The sequence below is a fragment of the Choloepus didactylus genome, chromosome 9 (assembly GCF_015220235.1).
Source record: "Choloepus didactylus isolate mChoDid1 chromosome 9, mChoDid1.pri, whole genome shotgun sequence".
Lineage (NCBI taxonomy): Eukaryota > Metazoa > Chordata > Mammalia > Pilosa > Megalonychidae > Choloepus > Choloepus didactylus.
The window spans coordinates 114523921-114542242 of NC_051315.1; the positions used below are offsets into that span (position 1 = coordinate 114523921).

At 40.0% G+C, this 18322-nt stretch overlaps 1 protein-coding gene and 1 pseudogene across 4 annotated transcripts in view; both read right to left on the reverse strand.

Annotated features, from left to right (window-relative positions):
• EPHA4 (EPH receptor A4) overlaps positions 1-625 on the reverse strand; it is a 142509-nt gene extending 141884 nt beyond the window's left edge. Inside the window, exon 1 of one of the 4 annotated variants that reach the window (XM_037849145.1) lies at positions 460-623. In XM_037849145.1, the coding sequence (XP_037705073.1) occupies positions 460-550 (91 nt within the window). In that variant the 5' untranslated portion in view covers positions 551-623. Of the gene's footprint in view, positions 1-459 lie in introns of all 4 variants that reach the window. The other 3 variants (XM_037849142.1, XM_037849143.1, XM_037849147.1) reach the window with 3 other exon arrangements.
• Positions 626-17500: 16875 nt separating this feature from the next.
• Positions 17501-17935, reverse strand: LOC119543837 (annotated as a pseudogene).
• Positions 17936-18322: the final 387 nt, after the last annotated feature.

Here is an 18322-nt window from a genome sequence, read left to right on the forward strand (position 1 = left end):
CGAAGGCTTTCGCAACAACCCGGGAGCCCCAAGCCCTCGCCGCGCTCCAGGCTTACGTTTCCCTCTCCTCGCCCGGATTGCGGGAGGTGGGGGTGGGCTGTGGGAGGGAGAGGCCACTTGGTCCACAGAATTATTATTTTTTTTTAATCCAGTCGTCTGTTCGTCCCCTTGGGGCGACTCGAACGGGCCTCGCCGGCCGATGCTGATAAAACTTTGTGCCTTTCCTTACAAACTTGGGCAGCCCCATGCAAACAGGGTCACCGCCCAGGGTCAGGCAGCCCCGCCACTTCCCACCTCCCCCTTCGCGCATCCCCACGCCCCGACCCCCTTCCTCTGGAGTCGGGGCGCACCGCGTAAGCCGGGCTCCCCCCAGTCCCGCCAGGTCCGCGCTCCCAGGGACCATTCGCCCGCGGAGCCTCCCTTCCGTCTCCGACCCCAGAGAAGCCGCCCCACTCTTACCTTCATTCGCGGGGTACACCCGGGAACCAGTGACAGCGTCGCAAATCCGAAAAAGAAACGAAAAGAGGACGAAATAGAAAATCCCAGCCATGGTTCGCCGGTGCCAGCGTTGCTCCTGCCGCTTCTATCCCAGTGGAATAAATGCTTGAGTTAGGAGAGCAGCAGACTGAAGACATTGCCAAGGGGGCGAGCCCGGCCGGTGACGTGCGCCAGCCAGTCCGGAGCCTGCGGCCAATGGGAGCGCAGACAGGGCGGCCCGGCCCCGCCCCGCGGTGCCCTCCCCCCAGGCCCCGCCCCCTCGGGCTCGGCGGGGCGTGCGGTCTCCCGGGGCTCGAGGGGGCGAGCTCGGCCAGCTCCCCGCTCCCGGCCGGAGGGAGAAAGGTCCGGTCCTCGAAGTCACTCCCGGGTCGGGTCCTAGGGCGGCAGAGGGACCTTCGAAAGACTCTGAATTTATGGGGGCGGGAGGGAGGAAGTCGAAGGAAAGGGTGGCAATCTTCTTGTCCCCCCACGGGCCGTTTGAGATCGAGGAAAAGGCTCTCTTATTGCAACTAAATAAGTATAAATTTGACCTGCCCCTTTTGCTCTTGCTTCTTTCTGAGGGTCGACGTGTTCGCGTCCCGCGCGCCTGGGCTTGGACTGCCTGCGCACATCCTCCGCCACCCTCAGTATCTCGCTTGTTTCGCGTCTTTATGGCGCTACGCCATCTGAAACGCTCTTTGAGGGGAATTTTACAAATTGATTATTAGTTTCTTCCCAGGCCCCCCAGCTGCCTGAGAGCGGAGAACTGGTCCGGTTCCCCCCGTCCAGTGCATCAGGGGTTCCTTCACCGTCTCGGGAGATTGAACGAATGACTTTCTCGTTAGCTGGGAGGCACTGGTTGGCCCAGGCTCCTCCGCCCACGCCGTGGGTCGCGTCCCGGCCCCCGGACACGGCTCCCCGCCGCGGCAAGACGCCCTGCAACGGCCTGGGCTGCAGGCAACCAACTGTGTGTCCCCGGGGGAGCCCCTGGAACCCGGCCTAGGAATTTCAGGACACGGGGGGAGAGGCGCAGGGTTTGAGTGGTTGTGCGGGGACCCGCAGCCGCACAGACACCGCACACGCGGACTCGGAAGCGGCCCGGAGCAGTAGCGGCGGCTCGGCGCTCGCACCGCTCCCCCGTGCGGGTCGGGACAGCCCTGGCCGCCGGGGAGACGAAGACGGGGGACAGGACTCGCAGAGACCCGCGCGCTGCCGCGGACCCTGTGCCGCGGGTGTCGCTGTCGTCCTCCTGCGGGCGCCGGCACCACAGGGCCGCGGAATGTCCCCCGATGCCCCAGCTACGGTTGTAGCCACCTGAGCGCCGCCCGGCGACGGCAGCGCAGCCCGCGACCCGGGGACCCGCTCGCGACGCGACTCGGTGCATTTCCCCGGGCGTTTGAAACGGAGCGACTGGGACTTCGTTCCCTTCTTCCCGGGCCGTCCCTCTTCGGGCTTCCTCCGGGGCACACCCGGGGTTTCCTGGCGAGTCCGGGTCCCAGTGGGAGGGCGACCGCGGGGAGGTGGAAGCGCCTCTCCGGCCCCGGCTGGGCTCATCGTGAAGCAACCGCGCCACCTGCGGGCCAGAAGCGGGAGTGCGCGGCCCCGACGGAAGGACAAGCGAGGAAACCCGCGGACAAAGACCGCAACCCACCGCTCTGCACACGGGCGTTGTGTAGATGGGGTATATTTTTTATCTGTCAGCCCATGTACAACGCAACCAGGCCACACCTGCGGTATGGGAGCGGACGGGGTTGGAGAGAACACGGGAGTCCTGTGTTCCTCTAGCCAGCTGGATTACAGAAGATGGAGTAGAAAAGCATTTCAAGGAGAGAGTCAGTAATAATAGCTAACATCCCGGGGGTTGCGTGAGTAGCTGTTCTCCCTAAAAGCAGAAGTCTAGATAAAACGGGAGGGACGGAGGGTGGTGTGGTGGAGGGGAGATAAGATTGCGAGCCCTCTGCATAGGGACTGGTCACGGTTTCGGGTCATTGGCCGCAGCAGCAGATCTTGTGTTTTCCCCATGGCGCGAGAGCTGCAGTACTTTTTCGTGCAAATTCAGATCCAGGCTAATAAGATGGGCAACTTTTACTTGAACGCGCTGGACGAGGAGCTGGGCAGTGGCTGTGTGATTTGGTGGCCGACAGGGACAGATTGCTCGCGGCACCGGGTATTTTGGCTTCTCAGTGAAAGGTCTGCGGAAATGTCAACGATTGAGGAAGTGAATTGCGTTTATTACGGCTACTGATTTTACACAAGAAAAAAGGAGAAGGAAAAAAAAAATGCCCGGGAAGATAAACATGCTCGTGTGTATAAATTATTTTAAATATCGTCGCTACGTCCCTTTAAGGAGTGCATTTCTGGGTTCTTTCATCTGTTTTTTCTGAATTTATTGTCAAAGAGAATGAATATTGGTCCTTGTCATTTGGCACACAGACTCAAAAGGGAGAAGAACAATAAGAATTCTTCTAAAAATGTTTTTTAAACAATAGTTGCCAGTTGCTTCTCTGCAGGAGCTTGAGTTTTGCAAGTAATGTGGTTGAAATGGCTTGAGTCCTTAAAACAGTAAAATTTCTAAAACATTTACCATTTTCTTCCCTGGGTTATGCACACTGAATATTAAACAAAGTCTTTCCAGCCGCAGCTGCTTGAAAGCGTGGCTACATTTGCTAGGGTACATTCAGTCACTTCCCCTTTTTTCTTCCTATTTTTCATTTTTAGGCCCCTTAGCAGTCCAATAATCTGGAGAACCAAAAGGCAGGAAATGCTAATTCAGAAAAACTGAACTATGACTTCCTCTTTAAAGCATTTCTGGGTTGCAGATCACAAATGAGCTGCTGAAAATTCAGTTTGCTGTGACTATCTATGGGGGAAATGTAACCAACAGACATGATTCCTTCTAAAAATAGAGTAAAAAAGAAAAGAAAAAAAAAAAAACAAAAAAAACACGATAGCCCTAGTCTCCCATCAATGCAGAATCCCCACTTCATCTGAAAACACCCAGAAGTTTTCAAATGTTGCGAAGTGTTTACAACAAATGAATTGTCCAGTCGAATCATAGGCATACATAGAATATCATACTTTTAAAAAGTACCTAAAATCGTCGCCTAGTTTTAAAATAAATTTGCTTGAGCCTTTGAGTAAAACCTGCCCCCCCCCCTCCCACCACTGATGTAAGAATCTGGGGGTATTTTGAATCTTTTTAAGTGACACGTCAGAATTTATTTACTTGTAAGCATAATGAAAGTAAGTAATTAAATGATTTGAAAACTCGGATATACTTTTTCTTTTTTTGTACAGTGCCTACCACAAATATTTGAGCTACAAAGTACATTTTAAATGCTAAGTTGAATTGAGGTTGAATTTCAGAGATATTTCAAATCTAAAAGACATTTTGAAATAGAACCAAGCACTCCAGGGTTTTCCAACTCTAAGTGGAGGGTGAATGTCACCCAAGTAATGTTTAAAAAAACAACAACACAAACAACAAGCAAAAAAACCTTTGACCTGTGGACAAACTAGCAAGGATAAAGAGAGTATGGAAGACTAGAAAGATGGTGAGAATGAAAAAATGAGCCCAATCTGCATTTTTCTATATACCATGCCATATTTACTAGCTAATTTAGCTAGAAAATTGTTTCATTAGTTTAGCTGGTTTCCCTAGATGTTAGTCTTTTTATCAGGAAATGGGTGTACTCTAACACATAGTGCATTGCAAGAACCAGAGTTTGAAGTCATACATCTCTGGCTTAACATTCCAGCTGGGCCTTTTCCTAGCTGTGTGTCTTTGAGTAAGTTACTTAACCATTCTGAGATACTGTTTCCTCATCTGTAAATTGTAGATAGTTATGTGCTATGATTCTTTTAAAACTTGACTGAATTTTGTAGAGTTTCAGTAAAGTATCTGGCACATAGTAAACAGCTATTATTGCTCTTGAGTAATAATATTACATTAATAGCAACTATTGATAGTATTAAATGGGAAATCATTTATTCAGCTTGAATATTCCCTTCCACAATGAAACCAGGCACCATATTTTACCTTCTGTAAAGATAAGAGAAAAGAAAACTTTATTTCACCAACTCCTGGAGTAGGAACAGGAAATAAATTCTAAATTCTTCCTTTTTTATTTGTTAATTATGGTGGCTTACATCCAACTCTTGTGTCCTAGATGATTCAATTGGATTTGAACCTATGGATCGTACCAGAGTTCAATATAATAGTTTAAAGGATAATTAAGTGAAACAAGGTATGAGGACTCAAAAATCCCACGACCAGCTCAGGATATTGGTGATAATGAACAACCAAAGCTCAGCCTAATGAAATATTCACCTTTGTCAGAAGAAGAAACATTTCAACCTTAACTTACCACCTTAAACTTACTAACTTGAAACATTTGCTGAGCTTCAGGAAACCCCCAGGAAACCTACTGGGGAATTCATCCTGTGGTGTCAAGGATGCTAGGATCTTATTAGCCTGAGTGGGAAAGATGGTCAAAGAGCTCAGGTCTTAAAGGGGCAGGAGTTTGAAAGAGCAAAGCAAGAGGCATTCTGAGACACTGACAGGGAGAGGGGCAACACTGACAGGAAGATTGGCATTCTCAAGGGAGCAGGCTTTCCTGAAACATTGTTTGGTGCTGTCCCTGAATTTTGGTTCAATTCTATTAAACATATCTTGAGTACCTACCATGTGTCAAATGCCGGAAGTTTAACATGCCAATGGTTCCTTCTCAACCCTGGGTGTGCTTTCTTCCAGAATTGTTGACACCAACCACACTGGGGATGTGGGAGCCAAGTAGAAGCCATCAGGACCTTTGAATTCTCTGGGAACCGAGAGTGAGATGAAGAGAGAGAAATGTCACGGACCAAGATGGTTCAGTCATGCAAATTTTCAGATTCCGTGGAACTAAGGGAGACAATGAGCTGTTCTTGAAGAGAACGCTGAGAAGATAATTTGCGTCTGTTTTTGGCTGCATTAAAAACATGAGTTAAACATTGGAATTATTTATACTTCTGAGACAGAAGAGCCATGCTCCAAAAGAAATGTAAGATGCTTTATGCTTGGAACCCTTCAAATACAACACCTGCAAAATGATGTTGACCATTACAGTACAATGTACTCGATCAGTCTAACTCAAAATGCTAACATAAAGCTGCAAGTCCCAGCTATTAAATATTTTAACATATAACCATGCTGAATTATGATTATTAAAAGAGCTTTTGGAAATAACAGGTTGTTTTATGGTGGAAAACCAAGGATAATATACATATGAATAACATAAAGCTTGCGTTTTTTTGTGTTTTTTTTTCTTTTTAACCGTGTTTCAGAATTAGTTGTCTGGTCAGCACACTAATTTATGGAAGTGGAACAGCCTGTTTTTTCTTCTTTCTGAAAAACAATATAATTGTAATGAAATGCTGTAAGGAAAAAAAAATGACAACGAACATAATTTATGGCTTACCACATAATGAGAATATATTTGGAAACCTAACTTTTGCTTCCCCCATCATAGTCAAAAGCATTTACAGAGAGCTTATGTTCCAAACATTTATTTTGTAATTTAAAAATATCTCTGAATATTCTAGAGATGTCTAAAATGACAGGTAAAATGTATTTCTTTATGCAACATAATTTTTAAAATGCTTGTTTAGATGATAGAATGTTGTAAGTGTACTTACTGAGGAAATGTAACTTCTGAAATGTTATATTACTTTAACTTAATAATTTTATCAGTTAGTAAATAAAAAAGATTTTTTTTTACTGCAGAGGATTATGCCTTTTGGCCATTTATTCAAAAGAACTAAAGAGGAAACTCAGTTAAAACTCCAAAAAATATACTGTAGACTTTTTACTGAATCATATACTTCTTGGGCTCCATTGTAAATTAATGAAACCTTACTGAAATCAACTGAGCACACATAAACTCCCTATATAAGGAAATACAAAAGTGAGATGCATAGACACAGTTTGGTTAAAATTGGCATTATTTTGGGATTTTTTGGACATGTAATGTTTGAAATCAATGAAGAATTCACGTAAAATACGTCTTCACTCGGGTGTCTATGGGCAAACGTATGTCCTATAGCTGTAGCGTGCATCAAGCAGCCGTCTTACACTTAAGTTAGATGTGGAATAACTTTTTCTTAAAACTTGATTATATCTGCACAACGAAACTGGCTTAAATTTGGGCAAACAATGACTTACTTGAAGTAGGAAGTAAAAAGAAATGCAGTTAGTAACAGATCATTTGATTCAAACTGACATTTAAGGAATATCAATCCAGCCGTTTGTTTTTTATTTTTGTTCAACTTTGTACACACACACACACACACACACACAGACACACACACACAAACCCCAGGTTCTTTTTTTTGCTGGGCAATGAAAAGAGCTTAAAATTAGGCATTAAAGTACTGAGAATGGTATTTCTAGATCATTGTTTATTTAAATTTGTGACTCTGTGAGAAAGTAGCCTTTTAAGAACCGTCTCTAGTTGGATTTAAAGCCAAGTTATCCCACTTTGGGAAAAATCTTTCTTCTGTAGAGAATATTTGCACTGTATTTTCTCCCAAGATTTGATGCTTCACTTTGACATTCAGGATTAATGTGCAGGACAGTAAGTATCTAATCACTTTCAAGTCTCTATCACCTCTATCTCATGCAGCCTGGAATTCAAACAAATTTGAATTAAAATATGCATAGATGAGTATGAGAGAGATTCCAACATATATTAACTTTTAAGAGTCAGGTCCCATCTCTGCCTATTTATATTACATTAGACACCTATTTGGGGTAATTGAACATTAGCAGGAAATTAATCAAGTCTGTTCCATTAAATGGTCAGTTTACTGCAAGCTCGGTAAAGCTGGGCCCCATTTCCTCTATGTGTCTCATTATGTTCTCATCTGAAACTTTGATAGTTTTCACTTGGATTGTTACAATTTAAAGTACTTTGATAAATGCCTAGTGTGTCTACACTGCATAGCAATCCACCAGGGTTAAGTACTCAGCAAACTATATTTGAGATGTAGAAATCACAGAAATCCCAAAGGCAATGAGGAAATTCAGGGTGCTTTAGGTCTTCCAACTTAGAGTTTTCTTTAACAACACATTTCTTGCACCACTTTATAATATGTATTTCTGTTTCTTCTTTTAGTATCTAAACCTAGGATAGCCATCTATTTATAAACGTGGGGACTTGTTTAAAAAACCCAACTTGGATTAAAAAATAAGATTAACTGGCATTAAAGCTCCTACACCTGGGTACTTCACAAGATTAACAATCACTGTGGTTTAGCTCTAAACTTGGAAAGGTCTGTGATTTAGAACCTTCCTCTTGCTGTATTCTGATTTAATCTGCTCAGATCTCTGTTTTTTCCACGTCCACCTACACACAGCCGTCCATCTCTCTCCAACCTTTTTAGTGTTGGTCAAATGACAGCCTTGGATGGAAGCTTTGTCTGCCAAGGCCTCCCAAGGCCCAGCACTATATTTAGATGGAAAAGGGGCAAACAACTGATTCTTAGAAAGCTGGGGGTTGGGGTCTACTGGTGGGAGGGTTTTGTTTCAGAAACCTTCTCAAAGACACACAAAAATGCAAACACATATACTAAAGTCCCACATCTGCTGCCTAACTCTAATGTCAAAGCACCCTGGGAAGTCAAGCACTCCAAGACTTGTTGATGCAAAGAATAAGGCACCCTGGCTGTAAGTGATGAATAGTTATAGTTTCTCTCCTAATGTGTGATCAGATCTGTCTAACTTTCCCTTTCTTGGATTGACTGATTCTTAGCTGACCTGTAAGTATTGACATCTCTTCATAAAATTTTCTGGAATTATTTGTTTTTACTAATTGGAGAGTAGCTAGAGGGACATTCTGCTGATAACTTTGTACCAGTTTCATCCTGTACGATTTAATGCCTTCATATGGGAAGGAAGTTGCAAACTCTAATATGAAACTACCCCATAAAGACATTTCTATTTATACAGATTACTTTCCTGAAAAGTTAGGTAAGTCGGACGCATGAATTAGAACATTGATCTCTAGAAAAAGAGCCCAAAGTAAGATGTAGGCCTTATTTTAATTCCTCTGTTTTTATTTGGAGCCATTTACATTACATTCTGATTGTAAGAGTTTCTTAAATTTGATTTCATATTTCTGGTCAGCTAAAATTACAGCATCTTTAAATGAAATATTCAAAGTTTGCATTAAAATCACTAGAAGCCCTAACAGTCTCTAAAAATAAATAGAGTGATTTTCACGATGTCACAGGACATGAAATATATTTACCTCTGTCTCAATTAAGGTACATGTCACCTAAAATGTTTAGTACACTATAATGTGGGAATATATTACAATTTACTTTTTACAGTAGTTATACTCAAGTTTTCTGTTAATTTTTTCTAGTTTTATTTTTGTTTTATAGGAAATGTGAAAGTAAAGAAGTGAAAATGGCAGATGATCAATTTGAATATTATGGTTTATCATCCTAGATAAAGTGTCAGCTTTGCTATCTGTCTGGGAACATTGTCCTTTGTGACAGTTGTGTTTCTCATCCCAAGCAGCAGTTGTTCAGGGATAAGAGTGTAACCAATAAACCTGTGCAAATAACTTTATAACCTTGGAGCTTATTTGGGATGTTAACACAGATGTTTGGCAAATCCATGGGGAATGTTTGGCAAATGTTTGATTCACCAGTGCCTTAAACCTGCTGAGTGTAAAGCTAATAACTACCAAGAAATTAATTTGGGGATTCTTTTTTTTTCTTTTAATGAACACAGTCTTCAGAAATAGTGCTTCTTCTTGGGAGTTAGCATAGAAGTAGACCAAGTCTAAGAAATTTAAAGAATTTTGGACAATTGTGTATATTGTATAATATTTTAATAGTCACTTTAGATGAAACAGTCAAGGGAGAAACATCAAAGAAGTGATCAGTCTAGTATTTAGCCATTTGGGTCATAATCCAAGTGTTAAAAAATATAAAAAACAAAAATCACAGAAAGACTTTCACTTTTTGTTTTGTTAAATAAGCATGTTATTTTGGGATAATTTTCTATTTACCAAAAAGTTGCAAAATAGTAAAGCCTTTAACTTTTAAAATTAAAGCCATATTCTGGAATATTATCAGTTTACATAGATCCTTCTTCAAAGATAATTTGCCTATTTATAATTCTCTAATATGTTTTGCCATTCATGTTCTGATAAAAACCACATGCATAATTTAAATCTAATATCACTTAGAATTCAACTTTTTGACAATTGATATATTTTCAAAATGATGAAATTGGTGAGAACAAATGAAATAGTGCTGAGAATTAATATTTTAAAGCTCTGGAAACTCCCAATAAATTACCCTTGGTTGTGGATAGAAATTGACTTTTAGTAAGTTGTCTTCTTAGTAAGATAATGCCAAGAATAATATTAGTCTTTAGAGCTCAGTTTGGGTGGGTTTGGTGTATTTCAACACAAAGTACACTCAGAGAATATCTGTACAAATATCACACAAAGCATGCACACACAAAAACCAAGAAATACTTTTTTTGAGCCATTGAAGTGCATTTCTTTCAAAGAATGTGATCTCCAAATAATGCCAACCTACTTTCTAACTCTAAAGACAATTTATATGGGAGGAGGAGGAATGATGGTTGTTGTTTTTTTTTTTTTCCAGAATAAATAAAATAAAAAATCAGCATCTGTATAAAGCTGCCCCTTTAAGCCTCAAAATAAGTTATTGACTTGCTCTTTAATTCTTTCTTCACCATTGAAAACATACATTTTTCCATGTATGTTCACTGTATTAAATATGATAAGTAATAATCATAAAGAACAAAATTCAGCAGGTAGTCCTACTGTGTGTGGCAGGCTGTCCCGAAATATATGTAGTCATCAATTATCAGATTTTAATTAATCTATGCACTGGAATAGAATTAGCAGATGTTGAAAATTTTCCCCAGATTGGAAGGACTGCTTCTTTTCTGTGACCACACAGGATTTGCATTGTCTCTCCTTAAGGGACGCATTCATTATAGCTATTTGGAGAATAGATGTAGATTTTCACACAATTACTTGCTTGCTGCCACACCAAAATGGATGGCCTTGTGTTGTACCATATTGGGCAAATGTGCCCATTTCTGTAAACAGAGCATCTCATTACACTTCCTCTCTTCTCTGCAGTCGACTTTTGATTTCAGGAACTTGTAGATTTTCCCCAGAAGCCACAGACATTTGCTGCCACTTCTAGCTGATTATTTGTCTGCCCCAAACAGAGAAAAGGAATAAAACCCCAAACAAACACAAATGGTTTAGCTAATTGTTAACAACTGTACTTAAAACTTGGATGGTTTAGACGATTTAAATTGGTGATTAAAATGAGGTTTAGAGAAATTTATGCCTTTAAATCTCTTCGCTGATTCTCACTTTTTCCAGGAATTGAAGATAATCTTAAATTGCATGATATTTTAAAAATATTGTCAGAATTAAGCATTGCATAAAAATCTCTTTCTTTATGGGTATGGTATACTAGATCCATATATAGATTTAATGTTCGAGCTTTTCATATTTGAGAGTGACCTCAATTGCCCAAGACAGGTAACTTGTAACTTTACAGAGACCCAGATTTGAATAACGTGCTTTAATGCTAAAGCAGAGGAGGGAATTATTTTGTTAAAGGACACTAGTTAATTGCCCAGTATTGAAACACATCTTAGCTCTCATGTTTTCTATGTTATCTCACGCTCAGTAATTCTCCTCGTATTTCTCATATTATAGGTAGAAAATGAGTGTCCTAATGAAAGCCTCAAGTTTCTCATCTGTAAAATGGGAATAACAATATTGCCTACCTAAGGATTATGACAAGAATTAAATGAGGTAATCTATATACAGCATTGAAGTAGATTGCCTGGCAGAAAATAATCGTTTTCAGTTAATATTATTATATCTTGATTTGGAGCTTAAGGAGCAAGCCCTAGGAAACTGTGGTACACCACTTCTGTTATTTAATTTACTTCTATTATTTAATATAATTGTCTGAAAGATGCTTTTAAAGAGCCTCACAAGTACTTTTCTTCCAAACAAAGATCATTGTTCCCATTTGTCATTAGCCTTAAACTAAGAGCTAGGGGCACTTTTAGTCCACATACCCATTTACTATCTCTTGCAGAGCTCAATCTGTTTTTATATTTAGATATATTATATATTAGGTTCATTGATTGCAAAATGTGTGTTGCTTGTGTGTTTACAAGCAAGCTATTTCTTTACTAGGCTACTATCACAAAGTGTGAGCCACAGCTTCTTTCTTAGACCTGAAATTGACATTGAAATATAGATATCAGCTAAAATCGCTCTTTTCCAAACACAGATGATACCATCTTAATTAATGGAAAGCATATTCTGTTTATAATATAACAAAGCAGGGCATGTTTGTAATATAAATGTTTATAATATAAAATGTTTATAATTACAGTATAAATGTTCAAAATACAAAAGAAGAGCATGGAAAGCAAGCCATTTAGTTCAGGGTACTAAAAAAATACCTTAAAAAATGAAAAGACCATCATATTAGAAAGCTTGAGTCTTAAATTCTGGATTGTTTGGTGTTGGACAACTAGTTCATCCCTTTGATCCTCGATTTCCAATCAAGTTCAACTTGGTGGTCCCTCTCAACTCTAAAATGTGCAATCCTAGTTCTAGAAATTTCTGCATTTTTCTTGGGGAAGAATGAAACTTCATATTCAGTAACTTCAAAGAAATTATCTGCTAATCATAAACAAAGTAAATATCAAATGGCTCATAAGCAACCTGTTGTTTTTGTATGCAAATGGCCTTAACCTCTATAAAAATTCGTAAAGAGGACAGTTGAAACCCATTTTGCATTTTATATAACAAAAAGGTCTGTTTTCCAAGATTGCATATTTAAAAACTTGAACCTATTAAAGAAATATATAAAATACTCTGTATATCTATCTTCTGTTATATTGTTAACCTTTATTGTGCTTATGAACACAAGCTTATGAATTCATAACTCTTGCAGCCAAAGGGTCTTCATAAATAAAACAGCCCACTTAGATCTGCATGTTTCAAATAACAAAGCAACAAGCAAACTAACAGATGGATGCATTTTTAAGTAGTCAATCCATTGCTATCTTTTGGTTAGAAAATTCTCTCGCAGGTTGCAACAAAATCTTTCACTGGGTGGAAAAATAAGTACAGTCTCAGAATCACAGGTTTCCTAAAAGAATTACGTATTTCAATACTTTGATAACCTATTCAGATTTTGTGTAGTGATAAAGTAAACTAAATTATTGGTGGAAAAACAAATCAAGCCAAATAATTTGAGATTATTGTGAATCTGCGACATGAATAAAATTACCTTCAGTGTCTAGTTTCTTTCATTTTTTTTATATTAATGGAGTTAAGTAAATCAATATGATCCAATTCAGTTCAAGGCTGATTTTGCAATCTCGTAGGGAAAGAATGTGCAATATTATGCTGCAATTTAGAACCTGCATTATACTGTCAAATAAATTTGGAAGATGTTCTTTGTGTTGGAAAAGTTGTTATAAAAATGAGCAGATAATATTTATCAAAAGAAGCCAAAAGCAAAAAGGTTTTCAGAGATTATATTGGGTGGTTCCCAATTTTAAATGACTGTCTTTTTCTAAAAAGAAAAATAGTCTATCAGATTATCTCTTCATATGCACAGAGTAAAGGGAATGGAGAAATGAGGTAATTATTTCAATAATTCAGGCACTTAAAACTTTCCTCTGAAATATCCAAATGATTGATATGATAATTTTGACTGAATTAGTCAAATTACTCTTTCACAGTTTGCCTTCTCATTACTTGAGTAGATACAATCTAAGTGTGGATGTAACATTCGTAAATGCAGAACACTAAACTCATAGCTTACAGTACCTTTCAAGATTCATCCAATTACATATAATCGCTTACCTTTTGGCAACATAGGTAGTAACAATTTGTCATCCTCTTCTTCAAAAGCATCTATTTGAAATGCTTCCTCTGTGATACTATAGCATTTCTATACAAAAGATTTCAGTGTATGACCCTAGACTCAATCCTTGTAACCTAACCACACTCTCACTGCCAGCCACTGTGGCACATGTATATACTGAAAAAAAAAAAAAAAAAAAGGAAAAAGAAAACAATACAAACATCAAGTGAAGAATTAGATGAATAATGATCTAAACATTTAATAAAATGTGTTAATGTCAATATATTATATGCTTCCACAGGAGCTACAAATAATTGTAAATTCAATAGATTTTTTTCAATACCAAATCTGATGACAATTTTTATAAATTCTTCACATTAAATGACTATATTTTCACATCACTATAAATTAGCAACAAAGATTAAAGGCAGAAATCAGTTCCTCAAAGCCTCTAAATGGTCTAATAGTAAACTCAGGCGTAGAAAATGATAAAGTGTCCTGGAATCTAGTCCCATTATCTTGATGGAAATTATGTATATAAAACTAGGTGCACCTTTTGCCTCCAGAAAATTCATAAAGAAGAGATTTATTGATCATGGCTGGGAAAAGAGAGTAGGAAGAAGACTTTTTAAGTCCTGTTCCCTTTTTTTCCACTGAGATGAAGAGACAGCTTTTCAAACTGGAACGAGAAAGGAAGGGAAAATGATTGAACATTTCATCAGTTCCCAGCCAGGGTCTGGGTTAGGTGCCTGGCTACAGTAATGATCAAGGCAGATACCGTTTCCCCAGGATGGGAGAAAAGAAAGAAGAGAAGAGAGAGCAACTTTAAATAACTATCAGTTTCCGAGTGCATGACTAATCCTTTCCCAGGAAAATAAAATAACTTACAGGCGCGACTGTAGAACCACATAAGATAAACTTTAAGGCACTCTGAGAATGAATGGGATACAAAAATATTGGCAAGTGACCAATTTTTGAAAAGTGAAAAAGTTTGATCACAGAAACCGTATGTTAATGTGCAAGATGACTCTATCTTGTTCGACATGTTTATCAGAAATTAAGATGGCATCCAAAGAAAATTTATCATTATCTTTGACTACTACACATATGGGAAGAAAAATAAACAAAAATCCTGGGTTCAGACTTTTTAAAAATTAATTAATTAATTATATAAGTCCAGGATAAAGAAGCTATGAGCTTCATACCAGTTGTTCCAATTTGCTAATGCTGCCCTTTTGCAAAACATCTGAAATGGATTAGCTTTTATTAAAAGGGGGTTTATTTGGTTACACAGTTACAGTCTTAAGACCATAATGCTTCCAAGGTAGCACATCAACAGTCGGTTACCTTCACTGGAGGATGGCCAATGGTGTCTGGAAAACCTGTTAGCTGGGAAGGCACGTGGCTGGTGTCTGCTCCAAGTTCTGGTTTCAAAATGGCTTTCTCCCAGGATGTTCCTCCCTAGGCTTCAGCTCCTCAAAAATGTCACTCTTAGTTGCTCTTGGGGTGTTTGTTCTCTCTTAGCTTCTCCGGAGCAAAAGTCTGCTTTCAAAGGCCATCTCCAAAATGTCTCTATAAGCTGCAGCTCCTCTCTCAGCTCTTGTGCATACTTCAAAGTGTCCCTCTTGGCTGTAGTAAGCTCACTCCTGTCTGAGCTTATACAGTACTCTAGTAAACTCATCAAGGCCCATACTGAATGGGCGGGGCCACTCCTACATGGAAATTATCTAATCAGGGTTATCACCTACAGTTAGGTGGGTCACATCTCCATGGAAACACTCAAAGAATTATAATCTAATCAACATTAATACATCTGCCCACACAAGATTGCATCAAAGATAATGGCGTTTTGGGGAACATAATACATCCAAACCAGCATACCAGTTTACATGAAAAAAATCTCTGTTTTGTTCAATGGATGAAAAGCTCAACATGTGGCCACAATGTGATAGGGGAGATGGAAAAATGAATGCAGTCTGAGGCAAAAGAAATCAAATTCTAATATCCAACCCAGGAGATGGAACAGCCTTACTGTCTTCTCACCATGCAGGCCATGTACAGTGACTGTCTACTTCAGGATTCCATATTTTTACAGGGTCATTGACAAATGACAAAAAATTCAGGGGAGGACAAAAAGGCCTCTATGCCATGACTTATGGGACACTGTTGAGGGAAGTGAGTAATGTTTAATGAAGAGACTTAGCTTAGCAGCCCATGGCAGCTAACGCCAATTAAATAGCGGGTGGTCTTGTGGAAGAGGAGCTCCTTCTTCTACTTTGTTCCAGAAGACAAAACTGAGAGCATCGGGCAGCTGTCATAAAGAAGTAGATTTCTGCTAAATCTAAGGAAAAACTTACTTACAATTGGAGTTTTTCGGTATCTGTTCTCTGCTAAACAAATGGTCCCCAAGGAAAGACTCAAGCAGAACCTGGTGACCCATCTACAGAACTGCTGGGAGGGAGAATTTCTGCATCAATAGGAAAATGGAGTTCCTTGACCTCTAAGAGTGTTTATGAAATGAGGCTAAAACTAGTAAATTGCTAGGCAATCTAGAAAGAATGAGGTGAGAAATTCTGCATGGGATGACAGCTCTTAGAAATGTCTGTAAGGGTTAAGAAGACAGTACTGATTAGAGGAGAGATTTAGACAAGGAATCCATTATCTAGGATAACGCTGCCTAATAAATATGTAGAGTGGACCACAGATATGAGCCATATATGTAATTTAAATGTTTTAGTAGTAATAAGAATTAAGTGAAATTAACTTAAATAATGTATTTTATTTAACCCCATGTATCTGAAATAATATCTTTTCAAAATGTGCTCAGAATTAAGAAAATTATCAATGAAATACTTTGGATTTGATTTTTCAACTAAGCCTTGGAAGTCCTCTGTGTGTATTACACTTATGGCACACCTCCTTTCGGACTCTTCCCATTTCAAGTGCTCAAGAACCACATATGGAGAGCGGCTACTGTGTTGGACGGTGCAGAACTGGAAGCTAAAGTTCCCAAGCATGGCTAGTTAAAATAAAAGGGGTTATTAGCAAAATTAGTCTGGACTGTAAAGGCTACCAAGAAATTCGAGAGACACAGCCAAAATAAAGAGGGTAAAACTGTGGAATGTTTTCATTCTGGCAACCACAAGAGTGATAGGAGCCAGAAACACAGGTGGAGTTTGACCAAAAAGAGCAGAGAAACCAATTGAGGCTGAACTGCACCTGCCCCATTCCTGGTTGCTCCAGCAACCACACTCCCTTCCCATGCTAATGACATTATAATGAGAACATCCACATGCAAATGAATTAAGCAGTAATTACTGGCAGAACCTCACTTGTTCTACCAGCTCCACTTAAGGGGTGGGGGGGAGGATTGAGAGCTGAGTTGGGGAGAGTTTGATGCTGCAAGGAAGGAGATTGCTAAGGGAGAGAATCTGAGTTATGAAATCAAATGGTTATCTGTAACCTGTACAACAGGCAATAAAGTCACATAGTTACATATCCAGGTTGTCCCACCTGCTCAGCAGCTTTCTCTGCTCTAAAAGGGGAAAGAAGAACAAGGAGACACCAGCAACCGGTTTAGGGAAAAAAAGTCGTCTCCCTCCTCCTACCCCCAATTTCAAAATAAATAACTTAGGAATTGCTCCACCTCCCCATTCTCTGCAACCCCACCCCCCACCCCACCCCCCCCTCCACACAAGGAGTTACAATGAAAAATATTTTTCTGGGAAAAAATAAAAAGCAGAAAGAGAGTCTATCCTTTATACTTGGATCTGATTTGCTCTGAATTGCTTTTTGCAGTTTCTCCCAAGAAGATCAAAGCCTCATTGTAATTTATAGCGAACAAGTTGAATATTGAACTTCCGAATTCCAATAACCCTGGCAATCACAGAGGACTGTGCTGATCTGGGAGTAGCTTGTGCACTGAGGTTTTGTATTTTTAGGAATTTTTAAGTTTCTCTAATCTTCTAGAGCCTCTCAGGGAAAAAATATGCACCTAAAGAAAAATGTTGTTGATTCTTTTTCTTTTTTTTTTTTTGAGGAGCAAGAATTTAATGTGATGGGAAAGGTGGGATGTTTAGGTTGTGGGCCCTGACAGGGGGACACTCTGGCCCTGGTCTTGGGCCAGCAGATGCAGCAGCAGGAAGTGCAGGGCTCGGCAGACAGGTGTGTAGCCCAGGGAGCTCAGATGCAGGTAATCGTACATGTCATGGTGGCTTATGGTGCGGTCCGAGTGCACAAAGCCAGGATTGGCATCCAGGAAGTGGGCCCGTGGATGGCCAGCCATTGCCACCCGTCCCAGCTCGTTCACCAGCTGGTTCCTCTCGCAAAGTGGGTTGGGTGCTGGCCTTGCAGGAGCAGGCCCAGCACCATGACCTGGGCCTGCTCTGCCGTGTGCCCGTGATTGTTAGTGCTAACCCCAGACCACCACAGTCTTAGGCCGAATGTGTTCCATCTCTCCATTCTCAGCCACCACAGCAGTCAGTATGTTCTGATTAGTTGGAGGAAACATTGCTTTGGCTCCCACATCAATAGGCACAATCACATTATTAACATTTTATATCAGTGAGTGGTTTTCAAATGTGGGTTTGTAAAAAGAAATAATACACTACTTGCCTCTTCTTTTGGAATACCAATAACCAATAGCTATCTAGTGCTCACTATGTGCTGGCCCCTGTTCTAAGCTGTGCAACACCCCTATGAGGTAGGCATAATTGTTATCCCCATTTTACAGATGGGTAAATTGAGCGACAAAGTCACTTTCCCAAGCTTGTAAGTAGGACAAGATGTCTAGGATAAAACCAATCTTTGGTTAATGACTAACTAATCAACTATTTTGCTATCTAATAGAACTATAAATAGAATGGAATTACTTGATATTGTTATCACATTTAGAGCA